This window comes from Neodiprion pinetum, chromosome 6 (assembly GCF_021155775.2).
Source record: "Neodiprion pinetum isolate iyNeoPine1 chromosome 6, iyNeoPine1.2, whole genome shotgun sequence".
Classification (NCBI taxonomy): domain Eukaryota; kingdom Metazoa; phylum Arthropoda; class Insecta; order Hymenoptera; family Diprionidae; genus Neodiprion; species Neodiprion pinetum.
Genome location: NC_060237.1, coordinates 9,467,284 through 9,486,496, shown reverse-complemented (window position 1 = coordinate 9,486,496; position 19,213 = coordinate 9,467,284). Strand labels below are relative to the sequence as shown.

At 35.8% G+C, this 19,213-nt stretch overlaps 1 protein-coding gene across 1 annotated transcript in view; it reads left to right on the top strand.

The window, feature by feature from the left end:
• LOC124222035 (serine-rich adhesin for platelets-like) overlaps positions 1-19,213 on the top strand; it is an 88,260-nt gene that overhangs the window by 60,966 nt on the left and 8,081 nt on the right. Inside the window, exon 9 of the mRNA XM_046632606.2 lies at positions 357-419. Within this exon, the coding sequence (XP_046488562.1) occupies positions 357-419 (63 nt within the window). The remainder of the gene's footprint in view (positions 1-356; positions 420-19,213) is intronic.

Sequence of the window (19,213 nt, the reverse complement as noted above, 5' to 3'; positions counted from 1 at the left end):
ATTCATTACAATCTCTGTTACACGGTAAAAAGAATAATCTGTTGGATTTATACAATGACGCGGTAATTATTAATAATTATATTAATTCTATGTATACTGCTCTTTTATGGAGTAAAAATGACAGGGACCGCGGTGAGAATTATTTATCATTGGACCAAGGTTTATATACATTGACAAATATTCTTCCAACTTGTTAAATATCAAAGTTGCTGTAAATTTTTCTACAAAAAAACATAGTGTCAATTCAACAGATTATTTATCGAAGATATTACGAAGAACGAATTTGATTACAAGTTCGTTGTTACTGGCGTGTAAGAAAGTGTTGACCAAACGAAGTTATTTATATTTACTTTTAGTTTTTATTACAGAACCGCAGCTCGAGTAGCAACGTCTATTATGTTGAAGAGACGCAAACGAAGGTGAGTCAGAAACCAACTTGAAACATAAATTTACACTTGTATTGGCCTGTGCGGTTTGAAAATTTCACGAAAATGCTATAGCATCAGAGTTTGGCACAATTTTTCATAAGTTTCTGTGCGAAAATTCTGCAGAAATTCAAAAGTAGAACTATATCAATGTATTACTGTGAGTAAAACATTGACTAAATACGTTATTTGATTTCCGCAAGTTGGTAACTGTATTGGCAAAAGCAAGAGAATTTTTCGGATGTCTGAAATACTCTCGCGTGAAAATCGGTAAACGGTATTCACCATTTTTCACAGTTACGTGAAAAGTATGAATTTTCAAAAGACGAAAAGTCAGCAGCATATTAAAATAGTTTAAAGAGTTCGTAAAAATAGCTATTATTGCGTGTGACTGAAATATTTGTACTTCTATGTGGTTCTATATTTTTTTCTACAACACCTCGATTCGTGCTGAGAATTTAGTACCCATAGTAAAATAGTAGGGCAATAAACGTGTAATTGGAAATACCGAGGACTGAAATAGTCGCGGTAATACAATGATTGAGGCTTAAATCGCCGTCATTCGACGTGTAAAAGAAGTCCGAAAGATGATATTATACATAAAGCGAGCCAACAGGTGGCTATTCACTCCGCCCGTACCGCAACCTCCATTGCAAATACAGTTATGCATATATTATGATTTTCACTGTCGTTATTCCAGCTATCTTTCCGATTACGAGTTACCAGAGCGTTGCTTCGAACTCCGGCGGCATTACGAAAACCGGGGCGCAACAATAATACCTGCGGAAAATAAAACATAGTAGAGAGGCTGAACGTTATAAACCGACTTTGATCGTAATGATATTTTGCGCGGTATTGCAAAACGGTAAAGTAAGGAAAAAGAAAAAGGATAACAGAGTACTATATATATCTCTATAACTCAAGTTCACGGCTGACCAACAAATAATACCAATGAATGCAATTTTCAATGACTACCTGGAAGGCACTGTCCGTTTGGAAACAAAGCCCGATTAACGCTTGACTGCATAAAGCTTTGACCATTTTTCATTCTCTCAATGTAAAGTTCGTCCTGGTGTGATATCGAATTTGGCAATAATTTTTTATAAAACCTCAAATGTCTATACTTTTATAATTTTCGCCTGTTATGCGAGCCAAAATGGATTTAGGACAAGCCTCAGCCTTAGTTAGTCTCATTGATTTTATGTTTTTTCTTTATTTCTTGTCATCGTTTTCCTCGAATTTCCTCGAAAAGCAGCACGACTAATTCGTCAAAATTCAATCAAACTTGCCACTATGAACTCCGCAGAACTCAAACTCCTGAAACTCCAATTCGATATTACGACGGATGCTCTCAATTGCTCCAACATCCGGCTTGCACTGATTGCGCTATTTTTAGCGTTTCGTTTCCACGTATCGAATAAAGGGTATAAAATGTGGTGACAGCCGTGGGACAGCGCTCTTTGCCGATAAATACGAATCGTTGCAAAAAAATACCATATTGCCAGTTTCGATCAATTATTCGTCGCCTCTATCATGTATATGTGGGCTATTCCGCGTCAACCGGATCAGTCATCTCTCAGATATTTTTTTAATTTGGCATGTGGATTGTGTGGGACGAGTTAGATTTTTGTGCCAAAGCGCGAATCTCATAATGCAAAATTCGATTTTTTATTAACAATAACAAATTAGACTCCCATTTTTTTCAAAAATTCATAACTTCGGCAAAAAATTAGATACAATATATTTTTTTTTTTCAAATTACGCGGAAAGCTCCATAGAATTTAAAAAAAAATACGAAATGGTAAAAACAAGTTGTTATCAATTGTTTATTTAACAATTAATTTTTCAAAGATTTTCAAAACAGTGACTGACACGATCAAAAAATTTTTTTAAAATTCTGACATGTTCCTTGAACTGTACTACAACCTGTGAATTAATTCCAGAGGGGCGTTTTTCTTCGTTTTCGAGTAAAAAATCATTAAAGGTGTCGATGCGCATGAAATTGCGGCCCGCCGAGTCTCTACGTAATGGCGGGCGGCCGGTTGCCGTCCACCGCTACACCGCGGTGGCGTCGCAGCGTTATTTTAGAGTCATTTTCACGATGTAGGACATGATTGAAGAATCTGAAAAAAATACTGTACCTTCACAAGGCCTGCTCAAAGCGATAAGTGAAGTTTCAGGAATGTGTTTTTATTTTAAAATAAGTAGCAAGTTATGTAATTATTATCATTTATGTGCACTCTCATGGTGTGTAACCGTTATTTTGAATCTCTGTAATAAAAAAACGGTGAAAAACACATTCCTGAAACTTCACTTATCGCTTTGAGCAGGCCTTGTGAAGGTACAGTATTTTTTTCAGATTCTTCAATCATGTCCTACATCGTGAAAATGACTCTAAAATAACGCTGCGACGCCACCGCGGTGTAGCGGTGGACGGCAACCGGCCGCCCGCCATTACGTAGAGACTCGGCGGGCCGCAATTTCATGCGCATCGACACCTTTAATGATTTTTTACTCGAAAACGAAGAAAAACGCCCCTCTGGAATTAATTCACAGGTTGTAGTACAGTTCAAGGAACATGTCAGAATTTTAAAAAAATTTTTTGATCGTGTCAGTCACTGTTTTGAAAATCTTTGAAAAATTAATTGTTAAATAAACAATTGATAACAACTTGTTTTTACCATTTCGTATTTTTTTTTAAATTCTATGGAGCTTTCCGCGTAATTTGAAAAAAAAAAATATATTGTATCTAATTTTTTGCCGAAGTTATGAATTTTTGAAAAAAATGGGAGTCTAATTTGTTATTGTTAATAAAAAATCGAATTTTGCATTATGAGATTCGCGCTTTGGCACAAAAATCTAACTCGTCCCACACAATCCACATGCCAAATTAAAAAAATATCTGAGAGATGACTGATCCGGTTGACGCGGAATAGCCCATGTATATGTATACATATATAGATATATTCGTAATTTACACGTTCAATTGCACCGTTATCTTTTATCTCTGCATTTGATGATACTTGTAAAAAATAATTGCTTATCAGTGAATTGGAAAAATTAGTGGTACATAGATGCAGAGAAAAAAAGACTTCAGTGAATGATCGAATAAATAAAAGTCGGTTGCTGTGACAGCAGATCTAGATCCGATTTTGGCCACTCACTTAGATCCGCTTAGGATAGTCGGATTGTTGATAGAGAGTATTAAAGGACTGAAATTGTTACGCGATTTTAATGTTACTACAAATATGTTACAAGTCAATTTTTTTCCTAACTCGAATCAACGCAACGACGTGCTTAGATTAGACGATGAGATTATCAGAAAGTTTTCACGATCTCTCGATCATTCAAGATCAAGCTTTGTATCGCGTTTTAAATCCGAGTAATTCATTACCCGAATATGACGCTGATTGAGCAATTCGTTTGTGACAGGCAAGGCCTTCCATCACTGCGATATAAGTAATGATCTATACATCGATAAAATACAAGTCGAGGAATTGATAATTCAAAAAACCGCGACGCTTTATCGATTTAGAAAACCCGTTTGACTTTACCCGACTTTTGAACGATTTTAAGACGCTTCACATGACCTCACAAAATACTACGAGAGAATCTGCTTGAGACTTGAACGCACACGACTTGAAAAAACTTGAAATTATCTCGCATGGCTTGCTGATTGACTTTGCGACTTCAGGTGACAACTTGACATTCCTTCGTGTGATTCCAAATCGCTTGACTATGACTGTAACGACGCAATTAAAAGGGAAACGGTTAACGAATTAAGAGGAAAATACCGCTTTAGCCGTAATTTGAAATATCCGGTAGAAGTCACCTGGTGCACGCGTTTATTCTTACCAGTTCGAGTCTCGTGGGCCATTTAAGTCTCTTTCTCTCTCTCTCCTTCTCTCTCTATATCTTTTTTTTCCCTCCACCTCCTCCGCTTATTTCTCTCCGTTTAATTTCGGAAGGATAGAGAAGGTGGAAGGAAAGTGCGTGCATTGGGCTCAAGGTGCTGCCGGCAAATGAGACTGTCCCGTTACTTGGCCCGATGTGTTCAACTCGAATGCCCAGCCCAAGCGCATTTCGTGATGCTGGACGAGCCTAACTCTCAGCTGACACAGCGGCACGGCTCAAGATTCAATCTCGTCACACTAATTCCCATTTCCTTCTCGTTTTCGTGCAATTTGCTGCTACCTTGCCTTTTCCCTTTCGGTTATTTGCGACATTGAAACACGCGTACTCAGCGCTCATCGTATAATAATTTACTCTATATCTATCTATGCGAGTTTTAAACAAAATTCAAACCCAGTGTCTTGGTATTGAAAAAAAAGGATATTTGAATCAATTCGCTGGACAGGTTTTTTGAAACACATTGTGAGTATGCTACTTAGTGCCGCTGACTAAATCAATTTTGTTACCATCTGCAGGTATCCAGTACTCCGCCGATACAAACACGAAATCAAGTTAGACGAATTTCTGTGCCGTATCAGTTTTGCATTATTTTTATCTATTATTTTACCATTACAATTTTTTTTATTTTGATGATAATCATGCATGAAATCGATCGCTACAAGTTACGCGGAGATATGCTACCCGTTGAGGAGATAAGAAGAGATATGGTGTCGAACGTCGGTAAGGCTGAAAGCCGACATACCGTCACGAGATAATTTGAAAACTGCGAGTTGCCGGTTGTAAGAAATTATCGATCATATCTGTGGCCAGCGGTTAATGTGGTCATTTCCTTAGCGTCAAATTCCCGTTTGACCGAACGGCGATATTGCTTAGAAATATTGTAATTTTTGCTCGCGGAAATCCGACGGCAGGTTCCAAGTCGGAGGCTCGATTAAAAAATTCGCACGTGGCAATCTTGTATCTGCAGACTTTGGCTCATGAGCAAAGTTTTCATATCAATATTTAGGTTTGAACAATCGTCACGCAGGTATAAAAATAAGTAAATCGTATTATATTTTATCGCTTCCGATTGTGCGGGCAGATGTTTTCTGTAGCTTTTAATTTTTCTTTATCAAACTCTGCGTCATGCGGTTAATCCTCCCTGATATGTAACGCAATCTTGTGGCAATCGATTATACAATCTCCGTATATTAAATAATAAAAAAAAGAAAGAAAAAAAAAACCCCGGTAAAACTGGGTGGTTCATTTTTGTAAGAATCCTTATCGAAGTCTTGTGTAATTCATTGACTTCTTTGCTCTACTTTCGTCAAGTGTTTCGAAGTTTCTAGGCAATAAAAACCTCCGAGATAGATATCGGGTTGAAATGCAAGTCGCAACGTCCGATGCAGATATCGAACAATTTGACATGTTCTACTTTAAATTGTTCAGTACTGGTTACTATTTTCGTTCGAAACGCGTTCGGAAGAAATTTCTAAGCGAATAAAAAGAAAAATACTGCGCGTGAGTTTCTCAAAAATTAGCAAAATCGTGTGTTACAAGAATAACCTGGCAGCGGTATTATTTCAGGTAAATGATTACGCCTTCGTAGCAATATCTGCAGCGATTCAGTAATTCGCGATTGACTTTCTTTCATAATTACGTAAACGGTTATCACTCTTGATATACGATCGTTGATTTCTGTTCGTTGAGCCGAGAAAATGAAATTACGAAACCGCAGCCGTCTACCTAGAAAACGATTAATAAGAGGTCAGCCGGACTTCGGCTCTTTCTTCTTCTGTGGTTCTTTATATATTTTTGCCACGGGAAACATACAAATTCGCTTGAATTTCGATTAAAGAAAAAAAAGTTCGAACATCAACAGCCTCAGAGAAATTATAGACGTTATTTCACAGGTTTATGAAAAAATTTTGAAACTGTAAAAACAAAAAAACATGCCTGTACTATTTTCATTTTCTTCAATTAGGGACAAAATAAACCTTGACACCTGGTTCGCGATTGACGATTAGAAGAGAAATCTTGTTCCATAGAAACCTGTCGAAATTTTGTACACATAGTACGATTGATCCGAGCTCTAATAATAAGTGCTGCACTAAAAGTAGGTGCCTAGTTGTATCGAATAAATTGTAGATACTGGCATATAATATCGGATCATGATAGGCAAATGTTAGCCCATCGGCTCTCGCTATTTCTATCCCCCACTTCTCGCTGCAGCCTTATTTTTTCTGTGTCAACGAAGGCAATAGACGTATAAACGCGTAGAGAGTTGCACAGTTTGACATTTTCATGTCAAGCTACTCCGCCGGGGGTTTAGCAATTTTATGGCACAGCTGATATTTACGTTAATATACCTCGGTGCGCGGCATTCGCTGCCATTCTCCGCGTTATTTCCTACATCCGGCATTATCCGTCAACCGTCAAACTAATTTTTTACTCCAAGTTTCCACACATTCTCCATCATTTATTACCCGGATTCTGTTATTTTCCTCTCTTGTTTCAACCATTCGTTAAATGCTTTTGTCATTTTTTGAATTTTTTTTTTCAGACGTAACATTCAGATTATGGAATCCTGAAAAAAAATTGTCAGCGTAACCAATACGACATAAATTATTCCGTTAATTGCGTTGATCTCTGCAGAACGACTGTGACGGAATGATATGCCTATAAATTGTGGGTAAATGAATCGTTTTATTTGTATTCGCAATACTGCAGCTAAGCGAGAGATCTTGTCGCAGCAGAGTCGGTTAAACCGCGTCTGAAATTCAACGTTTCACTATTCCTTCTGCACAACGTAATCCCGATTTCCATAACCTGTAACACAATAATCGCTCAGAGAATTTCAACCGTTGTAATGTAGTTTCGTTCTAACGATTAGCACCTTATCGAAACCTGAAATTGAGTAAGCGATGCAATTATAGATTCTGCAGGGAAATTTTATAATCGAAAACTAAACTATCCTGACCTCGAATCAAGTTGCTAAATATCACAGACGTTATCCAATTTACGAAGAAATATTACATATTTTTCAATATATATGCAAATAAAACTATTTGGAAGAATTCCAGATAAATCGAAAAATAATCGCCACCAGAATTTTCCGCCTATATCAATTTGGAATTGAAAAAAATCTTGCACCTTAAAGTTTTTGGATTTTTCTTTTACTCGGCGTTGAAAACGAAAAAGGAGACAATCACATCCGCAAATACCATGTCAAGACGATTATCAACTTTGTCAAAGTATAACGATAAAATAATCGAGGATGAAAAATATCTGCACCCAGCCGTAAAATGAACCTCGATAGCAAAATCATATTCATCGATGCTGGTTGCACACGTGTATAAGAAGATATATAAATACCGTTGGTAGAACGTTGAAATAAATCCAATACACATCCCACCAGCTGGATGTACCGTAAAGATATAAATCTGAACTAATTGATCGATTCGAAGACAAAGCTGGACTTGTTCGATATCATATTTCACGCTCATAATGCACAAATACATAAATACGCGAATTCATCGATCAAAATCAATAAGTGACCGAATTATCGCAAGGCGTATAAAAAAAAAAAAAATTGAATTGTAATATTTTTTTTTAAACCTTCAGTGATCGAGATTCGCAAATGTTTACGAAGATTATCATTTTTACTGATTGAATCCTTGAATTCCAAAAATTGCTCTTCGTTTCATTATTCATTTTTTTCTCATATTCTTTGCACTTTCACTCGCCTGATATTGTTCTTTCGATAATACGAAAGATAATAATTATATATGTTTTAACTGTTACACTGCGTTATAAAAGGAAGACAGAGATATTATCGTAAAATTTCAGGCATCACAATCCTGAATTGTCCGCATCTGAAATCTCTAAGTATCTCTATGTACAAATAAATTCTTTTAGTCACTTCAAAAGATGACTTTCTACGTAATATTTCGGTACGTCAGTTCCTCGAATAAAATTTCATACCTAGTGCAACTTCACCCTGTAATTATCGACTATTTACGGCCATAATCGAAGGTCCATGGCGTCGTCCCGTTCACTCGTTCGGCAAATTAGTCCTCCCCTCCAGATATGCGAGTGTGACGTTAAATCGTCCCAAGTTTCGCCAGCGCTACCGTCTAGCCGACAGCTGGTAGCCAGGCAGAGAGAGGAGCAAAGTATCCGTTCACCGATCCGTTACTATGGGATACAAAATACAAAACATGAAACGCCAGCACCCTAGGAAACGCAGTAAGCCCAACCGGCCTTATCGGAGAACGACTGTTTCCAGTGTCCGCGTTTATTCTAGCAGTACCTGCAAGGTGCAGCAATAAATCGGCGAACAACTACGGTGTAATAAAACGGAACTTACTTCCAGCCGTTTTTCAATCGGATCAAACGAATTTCTTGCATACCGGTAAAGTGAGACTATAAAGAGTGAAAATGATCGAGGATCGAGAAAGTAACGAAAACCTTAATTGCGAATCAATTATTAAGCCCACGTTGATTCGAATTAATTCCGTTCATCATTCCTCTCGATTTTGCGCATTTATCATTTCAATAAATTCAAATTTTATTATTACACTTGACGAAATATCATGATGCTGTAATAGTTACTATAAATTTTTGCACAAGTTGATGATTAAAAATACTGAATCGGTTTGAAAACAACATTGTCGACCTAATTTTCACGTCGATTTAATTGTAAAAATAAATATCGCATTTTTTTATTAATTTAATACTATTATACTCGGCTAATGTGATGTAATTGTAATATGATGAAAAACCACACGCTCTGATAATTTAACCTGAAACAACGGCGATTAATCAAACTCCTTGATCGATGTAATCATTTTTGTTTTTGTTGTCTTTTTTTTCTGATGACGATGTTACATTTTCGTTATCGCGGTGCAAAACTGCGCGTGAAATATAATTATGGCTTATCTTCGTTGACCCGAATTTCGCCCAAAAACGATTTCATTTCTTTCAACTGTATAAAGCATTAGCGATTTTCTTTTGCGGCAACTTTTCGGCTAGAAGCTTTCGTCTAATTCTCGTTTTTCTTTTTTTTTTTTTTTTTTTTTTAAATTTCATGTCGCTTGAAAATGGTAAAAAAAATTTGATACCTTCAAGCTATTTCATTTCCGGGATTGTTTATCGTTTTGCTGAGAAAAGATTTTCTCACAGATTCACTGCCACAGTTTCTTTCTTGGCATTAGACAATTCAATTATACTGCTGTCCACGAATCTAAATCAATACATCAGTGCAGTGTTGAAAAATTAAATATTCAACTCAAGGCGATAGAAAAAAAAAACAAACAAATATCCCAGTGGAATTGAAGAAAATAAATTTCTCAATAAAATGAGTCATCGCGTAGTGAAATCGAATGAATATACTAGATTTTTTACTATTTTAAAAGTACTTCAAGCCGAGAAATCAATGCATCCATAAAACTTCTGCTTATAATCTCGAGTATTTTTTTTTTTTTGTTTTTTTTTTTATACATTTTCATCTTGCCAAAGTTTTTAGCAAAATCAGCGCGACGTAAATTGCGAATACATTAATTTGACGAATATACTCAACGACCGCCTACCTCGAAATAAAATTCGCATAAAGTGTAGTTTCTTGACTCACCAACCTGCTTAAGACACACATTTTGGTTGAAAAAAAAAGGTGGTACAAAATCTCGACTACAACTATAAAGACATCTTGTTCCGTTCTATGCAGATTTTTGATCGGTATGTGCGTATTACACGACAGTGGAACAACGGTACGGATGATAGATTTGACCCTACGCCTCGTATTTCATCCCCTCTTTCATCCGTCCAGCGATTCTCCCACAAACGTACCTGAACGCCTCCAACGAGTACCGAACAATCACCTGGAGGTTCTCCAGTCACGATCGCGCCGTCGAATTTCAAGCAACGCGGCAAAGCTGAAATCACGCACTCCGCGATTTTTACCAAAATTCTAACTTGAAAAACTGTCCTTGTCAACTTGTTCGATAGATTTGACAATGATAATAACCTACCGCAAAAATTAGTGAATAACTGCGTATACCCTTGTAGGTATTAAAAAAAAAAAAGTCAAAAGAAAAAAGAAGAAAGCCAAAAATTGGAACGAAGGATCGATGAAAAATTTTTTTCATTCTTCTTTTCTCTGGATATATTTGTGTAAACATTCTGCCGTTCGGAGTCGATTTATTTGTCAATTATAGTGATGAATTATACTTTCAGATTGCGTAAAATAGTATAATGATAAATTATAACTATCAAGTGATGAAGTTGATAATAATTAGTGATTGTTAGACCGTCGGAATTAGCGATCGGTTCGAAGTATCGCGGTTTTATAAACTCCGGACAGCGTATTCGTGATCCGACATTGCATAAGTAAAAAAAAATTATTTACTATACGCGAGTGCATGTATTATTACAAAATCGACAGTCTATAAAAAATATGCTTTCCCTGTAATGTGGAAATCGTGAATGTTACTAAACGTTCGCATCGTATTGTACAATTTTCATATTACACTTTTGATCAATAATTTCGAAACATTGAGAAAATTCGTCCTTTAATCTTCTCTGTACTTTTGGTAAGAAAAATAAAAAAATATGCATTTCGCTGTCTGAGTTAGAAAATCTCGTATACTCTGAACAATTTTTCAATAAATTCCATTTCCATTTTGTGTTGTAAAAAATGTGCATGAAAAACTTCGACCGGATTCGACGTTGTTTTTTTTTTTTAAATCAATTCCTACGCGTTTAGTATGACAAAAAAAAAATTCCCACAAGCTTCGTGCCAATCCCGTTATTCGATCCATTTATTTATCCGTACACCACCTACTTTAACTCGTGGGTTGTTCGAGTTTTGAGTCTACGCATCGAGTCGGCTAATTAATAAATGAAAATATGAGTAAATTAGGCTAGCTGACTCAGTGATCTTCGTCTAATGCAGGGAGGGAAGTTTAATTTCCCCTTGGCGACAAGTAGAGTGTGTCTATCTGACAAAAGTGAAAGACAGCGCCTGGCGTCGATCCAACGCCGATATTTTTACTGAAATACTTTGTTTCCTAGCTATTATTCAGCAATATTTTCTCACCTCCAATTCTGTTTTCATACTGTATGTATAATTTTATTGCGATTCCCACGAACGATATTTGCATAATCCCAAAACGTCGCGAGGAAATCTTTGATTAATCGATATCACATTTAATTATTTGCCGTGCGATGAGTGAGAACGAGAAAAATGATCAAACATTTGACGGAATTGTAAAAAACTTGAGCCCGAAAAGCGCTGTCGTAAAAAATTTGCACGAAGTCATGTCTTTTGACTATATCAATCGATCAAGTTATTCTGCAGTTAAAAAGGTTGATTCACCAATAATTGATACTCTTTATCAAAATCAAAAAATTCTGATTAAATATGATATTTTAAAGCAGATCAGTTGTCTTTAGTAAAATGAAATTTTGAATATGATAAAAACAATCGTAAAACAACGAAACACCGGGCAATGGATAAGTATACTAAAAAAAAATCATAACTAACTGAATTTTCAATATTTTGATTTGAAAATTGACTGAGTAACTCTCGAGACACGGATATTTAAGAAAAAAAAAATATGAAGACACTGCACGATGGAAAAAAAAGTGTATATTCGAGTGAATGATGTTGAATTTTTGGAAAGAGAGTGAATTGACGATTTTTACGATATTTCATTATTTATCTTGGATCGAATCAGATTATTTTAGATGTTTTTCACATGAAATTTACGGTGAACATGCCGTGGAGTAATTTCGATCCCGGTGAACAGCGCGTTGCGTTTCGACTATAACGCAAACTTTCACGCCGATTGTATTATATCATACAAAATGAAAATTGTCGTGTTCGGAAATGCCCGTCAATTTATTGACCGGTCAATTCCCGCAACGGAAGTGAGCTGGAGTTGTGACAGAACCGGAAGGGCAAACATGCCCTCCGCTCCCTTCGATCCGCCGTTGCTGTAATTACTCTAATGCACATCGCAACGCGGCGAATCGAATCCGTTCTCCGCAACTGCGTTCACCGATTGCAATGAGAAAAATAAAAATCATTCCAACAACCATTGTCTCGTCACATCGACACGAGTAGAAATTCATCGAGGCAAAAACTGTGCAGATTTATTTAAGAAAAAAGTACTCATCGTTCGGACAAATCGATAAAACGACTAAAATTCATTCAATACCTTACGAATTTCAAAATTGAAAGAACCTGAAGTCAAGATTTAATCTCTTTTCAACTCGGATTTCAGGATTTTGTTATACTATTATGCAATAAAGGTTCGTTGTAAGTTATCTCATGAATTTTGAGCAGTGTAATATGGGGTGGTAGATTTTTTATTCAGATTACAACTGTCAATAAGAATTCATCTCAATTTGCTTTCAGAATATCTTCAATTATTGAAGATATTTTAAAATGCTTCTTTATTCCACTATAAAAATTCTTAAGCTGTAAAAATTCATTATCAAGGCGGGAGTCAATAATCCGTAATGATCGATTGATAATCGTGATAAGACTATGAATGCATTGTGTATAATAAAAAAGAACGTGGTTATAAATTCGTGGTTTTGAAATACTTGTATAAATATAGTAACAATATTTTCACGCGTAATAAAGAAAACTCCGTGACTGGCGCACAATTTGCCAAGTTATAGTCGGGTTACACATATTTATGCATGTGATAGAAATGTTCTTACGGTTAGGCGTGCAGGTTCAGCTACTCGTATAATACGTATATTAATATGCCGGAGGACGACGCGCTGCAAAGTGGAACAAAATTGGCGTGAGAGTGTGCCACGGTTTAAATTACACAGATCTTTTACAATATGCATAGATATGTTATAAACGAGTTCCGCAACTCGCAGCCTTGGGTGTCGCGGATCTTCTTCTCGTATGAAAAAAGGCACGTGCTCGACTACGTACTTCGGATGTACGCGGTGTTTACGAATTCTTTTTCAGCTATACCGCAATTTACGCTAAATATTGCCTGACCTAGCCTTCGATAGAATAATTCACATTTATCGGAATTCAAATAATGCATGAATAATTAATAATATTCATTCTAATGCGGCATCATTTTTTTTCTGTTTGTATTAATACAGAGTTAGTAAAATGAAAAAACTGAAATAAACTCGTTTTTATACAAAGTACCATCGATTTTTAGAAAAAAAAATAAAAATTAAAATTATTTTTCATCGTACCACTTCGTACATTCTATGTATATTACTATACCAAATACTTTTTTCTTACTTTTCTTACGGAAAATCGCATGTTTTTTTTTGTAAATTGATAGATAGATAGTAAAATATTTACCAAGTAATACCGAAGGTATTATTATTAATGTGTAGAAAAAAATTGTTATTATTCAACGGTATATTTTTTGAAAGATTACTGGACAGATTCAAATCTTCCAGCCGGAATACCTGAAAAAGTCGGGGAATTTGAGATTTCAAAAAGCGTACGAATCCTGTTAATTTATATTCACATTGGATGAGGAACATATTATCGATAGTTTAATTTAAAAAAACAAAAATAAAATTAACAAAAAAAAACTCGATTAAACTAAACTAATGTAACAAGAAACACCGGGACTTTAGTATTAACGATAGAATCGCTCCACAGTCTGGCACCAGTCTTCGGGTGCTCTTTGGTGAATAGACAAGCTAATCTAGACCCAGACACAGGTGTGCATATAACAGGGTTTGGAAACAATGCCGGGCTCTTAAGAGCGTCTGCGAATTTAGTACGTGAATAAAGGAGGCGGGAGTTTCTTTTGTCAAATTTTTTATTTTCCTCTTTTTTTTTCTCGTTTTTCTTTTTTATCACTCATTTTTCTCCAACGAGGTGCGTCAACGATATCGAACAGACATTTTTCACTCCTTACATAGGCACTTGACGAGGCGTGCCTTGTCAGCCTTGCTTTTCTATCGATTATATTTATCTTCTCATTCTCGTCCGATTTTCGATTAGGAACTATATACGCGTAATTATTCTCTCTTTTACGGCGTAGTTTAAGGTGAAGTTATCGATGTGGAAATATAGGAAAATAGAAGATTCGATACGTGAAATTAAACGTATGAAATAAAAAAAAAAAAAACGCGTAACACTGTTTTAACAAATTTTACAATGTATAAATTTGAAATATGAAACAGTCGAATTGTAAAATGGTAAATTGCATAAAATCGAAACATAGAATATCTGTTGCTTATATACTCGTATTTTCATTCATTTTGACGATTCTATATTCTCGCTTCCTGTTGAAAATTCGATATTGTGACTCTTGAATCCTACTTTCTGATCTTTCAACATTTTCACCCCCTACCCGTAATTCAAATTCGAGCATGTAAGGCTGTGTTGAACCTACCTAAGTTAATTCTTGTGACCCCCCAGCGTTGAGTAAAGTCGGCAAGACACGCGATCTGATTGCGGAGTCGAATTAAGCCAGTGAAGAGCTACGCTACTAAGGCGCAACTGTTATTACATTAATATTTAATTAGCTCTTTTGCCGACAATGTGTATGTATGCATATATAGGGCATTCTATGACATCACGATCAAGATACTACGTCGATGTCTCAGATTGGCTTTATAATTTCTTCTGTGAAAAACGAAATCGCAATTTTCTTCAGGATTTTTCGACCCAGCATATCTGAGATATGATTTAAAAACTGCAAAAAAAAAAACCCCACTGTATAAAATCTTTAAAAGTTCAGAAAAATTTTATAGAATATAACAAAATTTTTGACACCTATTAGAAGATGGAAACTTCATAACTTCGATAGATAAATAAGAAAAATGAAGAAAATAAATTATTGCTACTGAGAATGAACATTTTCGTGTTCATTCTTATGTCAAATAGTAATTTATATTTTTAAATGTTTTTTCTCACGTCCAAAATGCAATTAAATGATAATAATTTTTCATGTTTTTTTTTTATTCATCTTTCGAAGTTATGAAATTTCCATCTTCTAATAGGTGTCAAAATTTTTGTTATATTTCATAAGATTTTTCTGAATTTTTTTAGATTATAGAAATTAAATACATTGACGTAGAGTCTTGAGATCGAGATTTCATGGAATAACCCATATATTTATAGGTACGTTAAATACTCTGTTGTACGTGTCTAATTCCACGGGTTGTTTAATTCACTCGCGGTTACCTGAACGCGGGAATCAGCCAAGCCGAGTAAAATTCATTACGCGTGTAAGATTTGAAATTCGAACCTCTTCGATGACATGTAAGTTGAAAAGTGTTGTTAGGCATTATTTCTGTCCATTATCCAGGCTGCGGATCCAAAACGTTTCAACGCATCGCGTAAAGAGACGGATCGGCACCGCGTGATATATTAGAGAGAGTCGAATAACACGGCCAAATTACGAATTCGAGTCGCTAATGACGTGCCGTAAATAAGGTTGCATGAGCAACCGGTATAATCAGCGTTAGGTCGGTATATGTACGAGCATCTGGATTACTTTTATTTGGCACGTGTGTAATCCAAGACGCGAATTATCCTTAATGCCAGTTTCTATTTCGCGATAAAGGAACGATCCATCATCGAGCTTTATGATTTATTTTTTTTTATATCCGCGACGATCTTTTTCTTTTCTTTTTTGTTCCGATATTGCAATTATTAAAGAATACAAACTGTGCCAGACAAGACGGCATTCGATAATTGATAAGGAAAATTAAAACAGGCCGAAAGTGCCTGAAACCAAATATTCAAAAGATGGAGTATGGCTGTTTTATTTTCGCTAATCGCTTGAATTCGTCTGTGGAATTCTGTTTGAAAAAAATTGCACTTACAGCCTTTTCTAATTCTCATCTTCAATCAGACAAGTCTATAAATTAGGTAAAAGCAAAACCTACAAGTTCAGGACAAGAAAATCACAATAATGATAATATTAACGTGCGAGGGCTTATCGTCTAATCAAATTTTACAAAAACTCCAGGAATCGAATGAATCGTCAAACTTTTTTATATTATAATCTTCTCATCATTGAAAATTGTACAAAGTATTGAAGAAAAATCACGAAAATTACACGCATTGGAGGAAAAGAATTTCTTCACTTTATTCAAATACAGCGCAAGACCTATTTTTATTTTCCATTCGAACAAGTGCCATTTGTATCGGTAACAAAATTTGCTCAATACAACAATTCGTCTTGTCGAATAAAACCACATATATTTGGAGAAACAGAAAAATTCTTACGCCATATGCAGTAAATACAAGATATTTAAACCAGTATGCACAATTCAACTAAGAATCGTTAAAAATCCTAGCGAATTATCGTAAAAACATATCAACCTCGTTCGTTTCAAAAAGAGAAATAAGTATATCTGGGCTCGCGTGGCAGACTCGTACTGCGGCATAAATGTCTAATGGGTTTGAAAAAATAAAATTGATGATCTGAGTGTACGCACATGTGTATATTAGGAAGGATACACAGTCATATGGGTGTAAATCATTCGCACACTCGTCTTTATGAGACGGATTGTATTTAACCTGAAATCCTAGTTGCGTTGTCAGGTTGTCCCTACTTCATATATAACCCATGTATGTATACGTTACAGGCATGTTATACACCTGCGGCATCATTATTCCCCTGTCCTCTAGGCATTGTAAAATGCGTATACTTATTGTATATTCATGCGTCTATAAGTCTTGCTGTTGTATGTGAAAAAGCACAAGGAGATGTCATCGAATCGCAGGATATATACATATATATCCTATACATAACATATATATGATGTATGCAGTACATATACACACATAATTCGCGAATTTACGCTCACGTTCGCAGCTGCTTTCGCTGTAAGTGGACGAAATCGAGTTCAAGGAGATAGAAATGGCACATTTAACCTGCCGAAAGATACATGGACACGCTAATAATTCGCGAAAGGATCGACTAATTCGCGTGGAGACTTTTTTTCTTTGAGGATAACCGGTACGTGAGATCGAAATTATCGGCAGGTTGTAATTATTTTAACGTTAAAGATTCAGGCTTTTAGAACGACGAAATCTGACAGACTGACTTCCGAATTTTTGCGAATCGTTTCAGTCCGTTAGCTATCGGCAATTGGTAACGTGAATGTCATGAATTTGGAAAAATTGCCATATCTTTTCGTCCAGTATAAATATGTTTCACTGTATTGAACAAAAAGAAAAAAAAAAAAAAACATGCAGGGGAACGAGTGATTTTACTTTTTTGATTCACCTACGAATTCATCGTGGTTGATAATTTTATTTGGATCGACGTATTAAAACTTGCGGTTTTATTCGATTAAATTAAAGGATTTTCATCGCAAAACTGAATGCAAATAATTTGAATTCATTTATTCCAGTCAATTAGAGATTCGATAAAATAAACCGATTATATCTATCAAGGTATAGGAAATATTTAAGCTGATACAAAAAGGACTATAAATTACAATTCAAACAGTCTCTTAAAAATAGTTAGTATATTCATTTGGTTACAGACGACGATAATATTTTTTATCAATTCAAACGATTAATGCATTTTATTCAAATATATTTTCGCTAGCTAGATTCAAGTTCCGAGCCTCATTGAATACATCGTAATGAAAAGAGTATTACTCGTTATTGCAAATAATGTTTTTCAGTCTATACGACGATCGAAAAATTGTTATTTCTTCGTTTTCATGCAAACTATGTGCACGTAGGTGGCAGTAAAACTGTTACAGATATATGACGTGATCGATCAGGCGGTCAATATATATGTAAATATACGTATATGTCACGTACCACGGTCGTTGTTTAATCAATACGATAGAAAGTGGCGATTTTCTCATCCTAATTTCCACCTGCCAAGCGCTTGCACTCGGCTCGTCTTTTTCCCCCCCGATGATATCACCATTACATCGTTAATATCCGCAGTGCAAGCTTGGAATTACTCCTGATCGTTGATTGCTGGGGATTTTACGTTATGAAATAAAACGGAAATGGCTTATACCGTAGACATTATATTCTCAACGACAGAAATGAGCAAGAGAGGGGAATTAAAGAGACGGATAAGGATCGGCTGCGGATACGCACGTCAGACACTCGACGCGGCATTATCACTTACATTGCGAATCGATCATTTAGGAAGAGTCTGCCTACGGTTTCGCCCACGTTGGACTCAATCCCTACATTATACTTATATCTCAAAATGCGCAGAACGCACATAGGCATGTAGGTATGTAGGTACGTTGTACACGAACGGTTTGCCGTTCACTGCCAGTTGCGAACTGTTGCCTTATACCTTCTGAACCGGGACTTGACGGAAATTGCGAAATAATTATCCTCTTTGTCCTGCATATAATAATAACCGCAGCAATAATTGTTCTCCATAAAATACGCCCAGATTAATTTCTTTGCTCGGTGATCGTCCAGAGTTTCTATTATTATATATTTTTTCGGTATATTATTTCGTTATTTTTTTCCTTGTCATTATCAACAACGATGAAAAATACGATTTGCAATAATTCATCGATTAGCTTGGACTCTGGACTCGAAGAACTTGGAACACATGTATCGTTATTAATATCTTCTTATTTCCCATCGGTATAATCGCATCAGTGTTTTGATTACACGCGTGCTGACTTTACCGTTTAAAATATCGTAGACGAGAGTTTATCAGCTGATATTCGAAGTCAAGTAATGGGGGATATTTTATAATACAACACGACCGATTATTATTCGAGGTGCGCAGTGGAAACGGACGGTCGGAGTGCACGTCTGCTGCAAAAGTACGTTTGGCACATAACGTATGAAATAAAAACAAGATAGTTATCGACAAGGAATACAAGTGAATAAGTTTTATGTACGCGATGCGGAAAGTGAAAAGTGTCGTAATTTACCATCA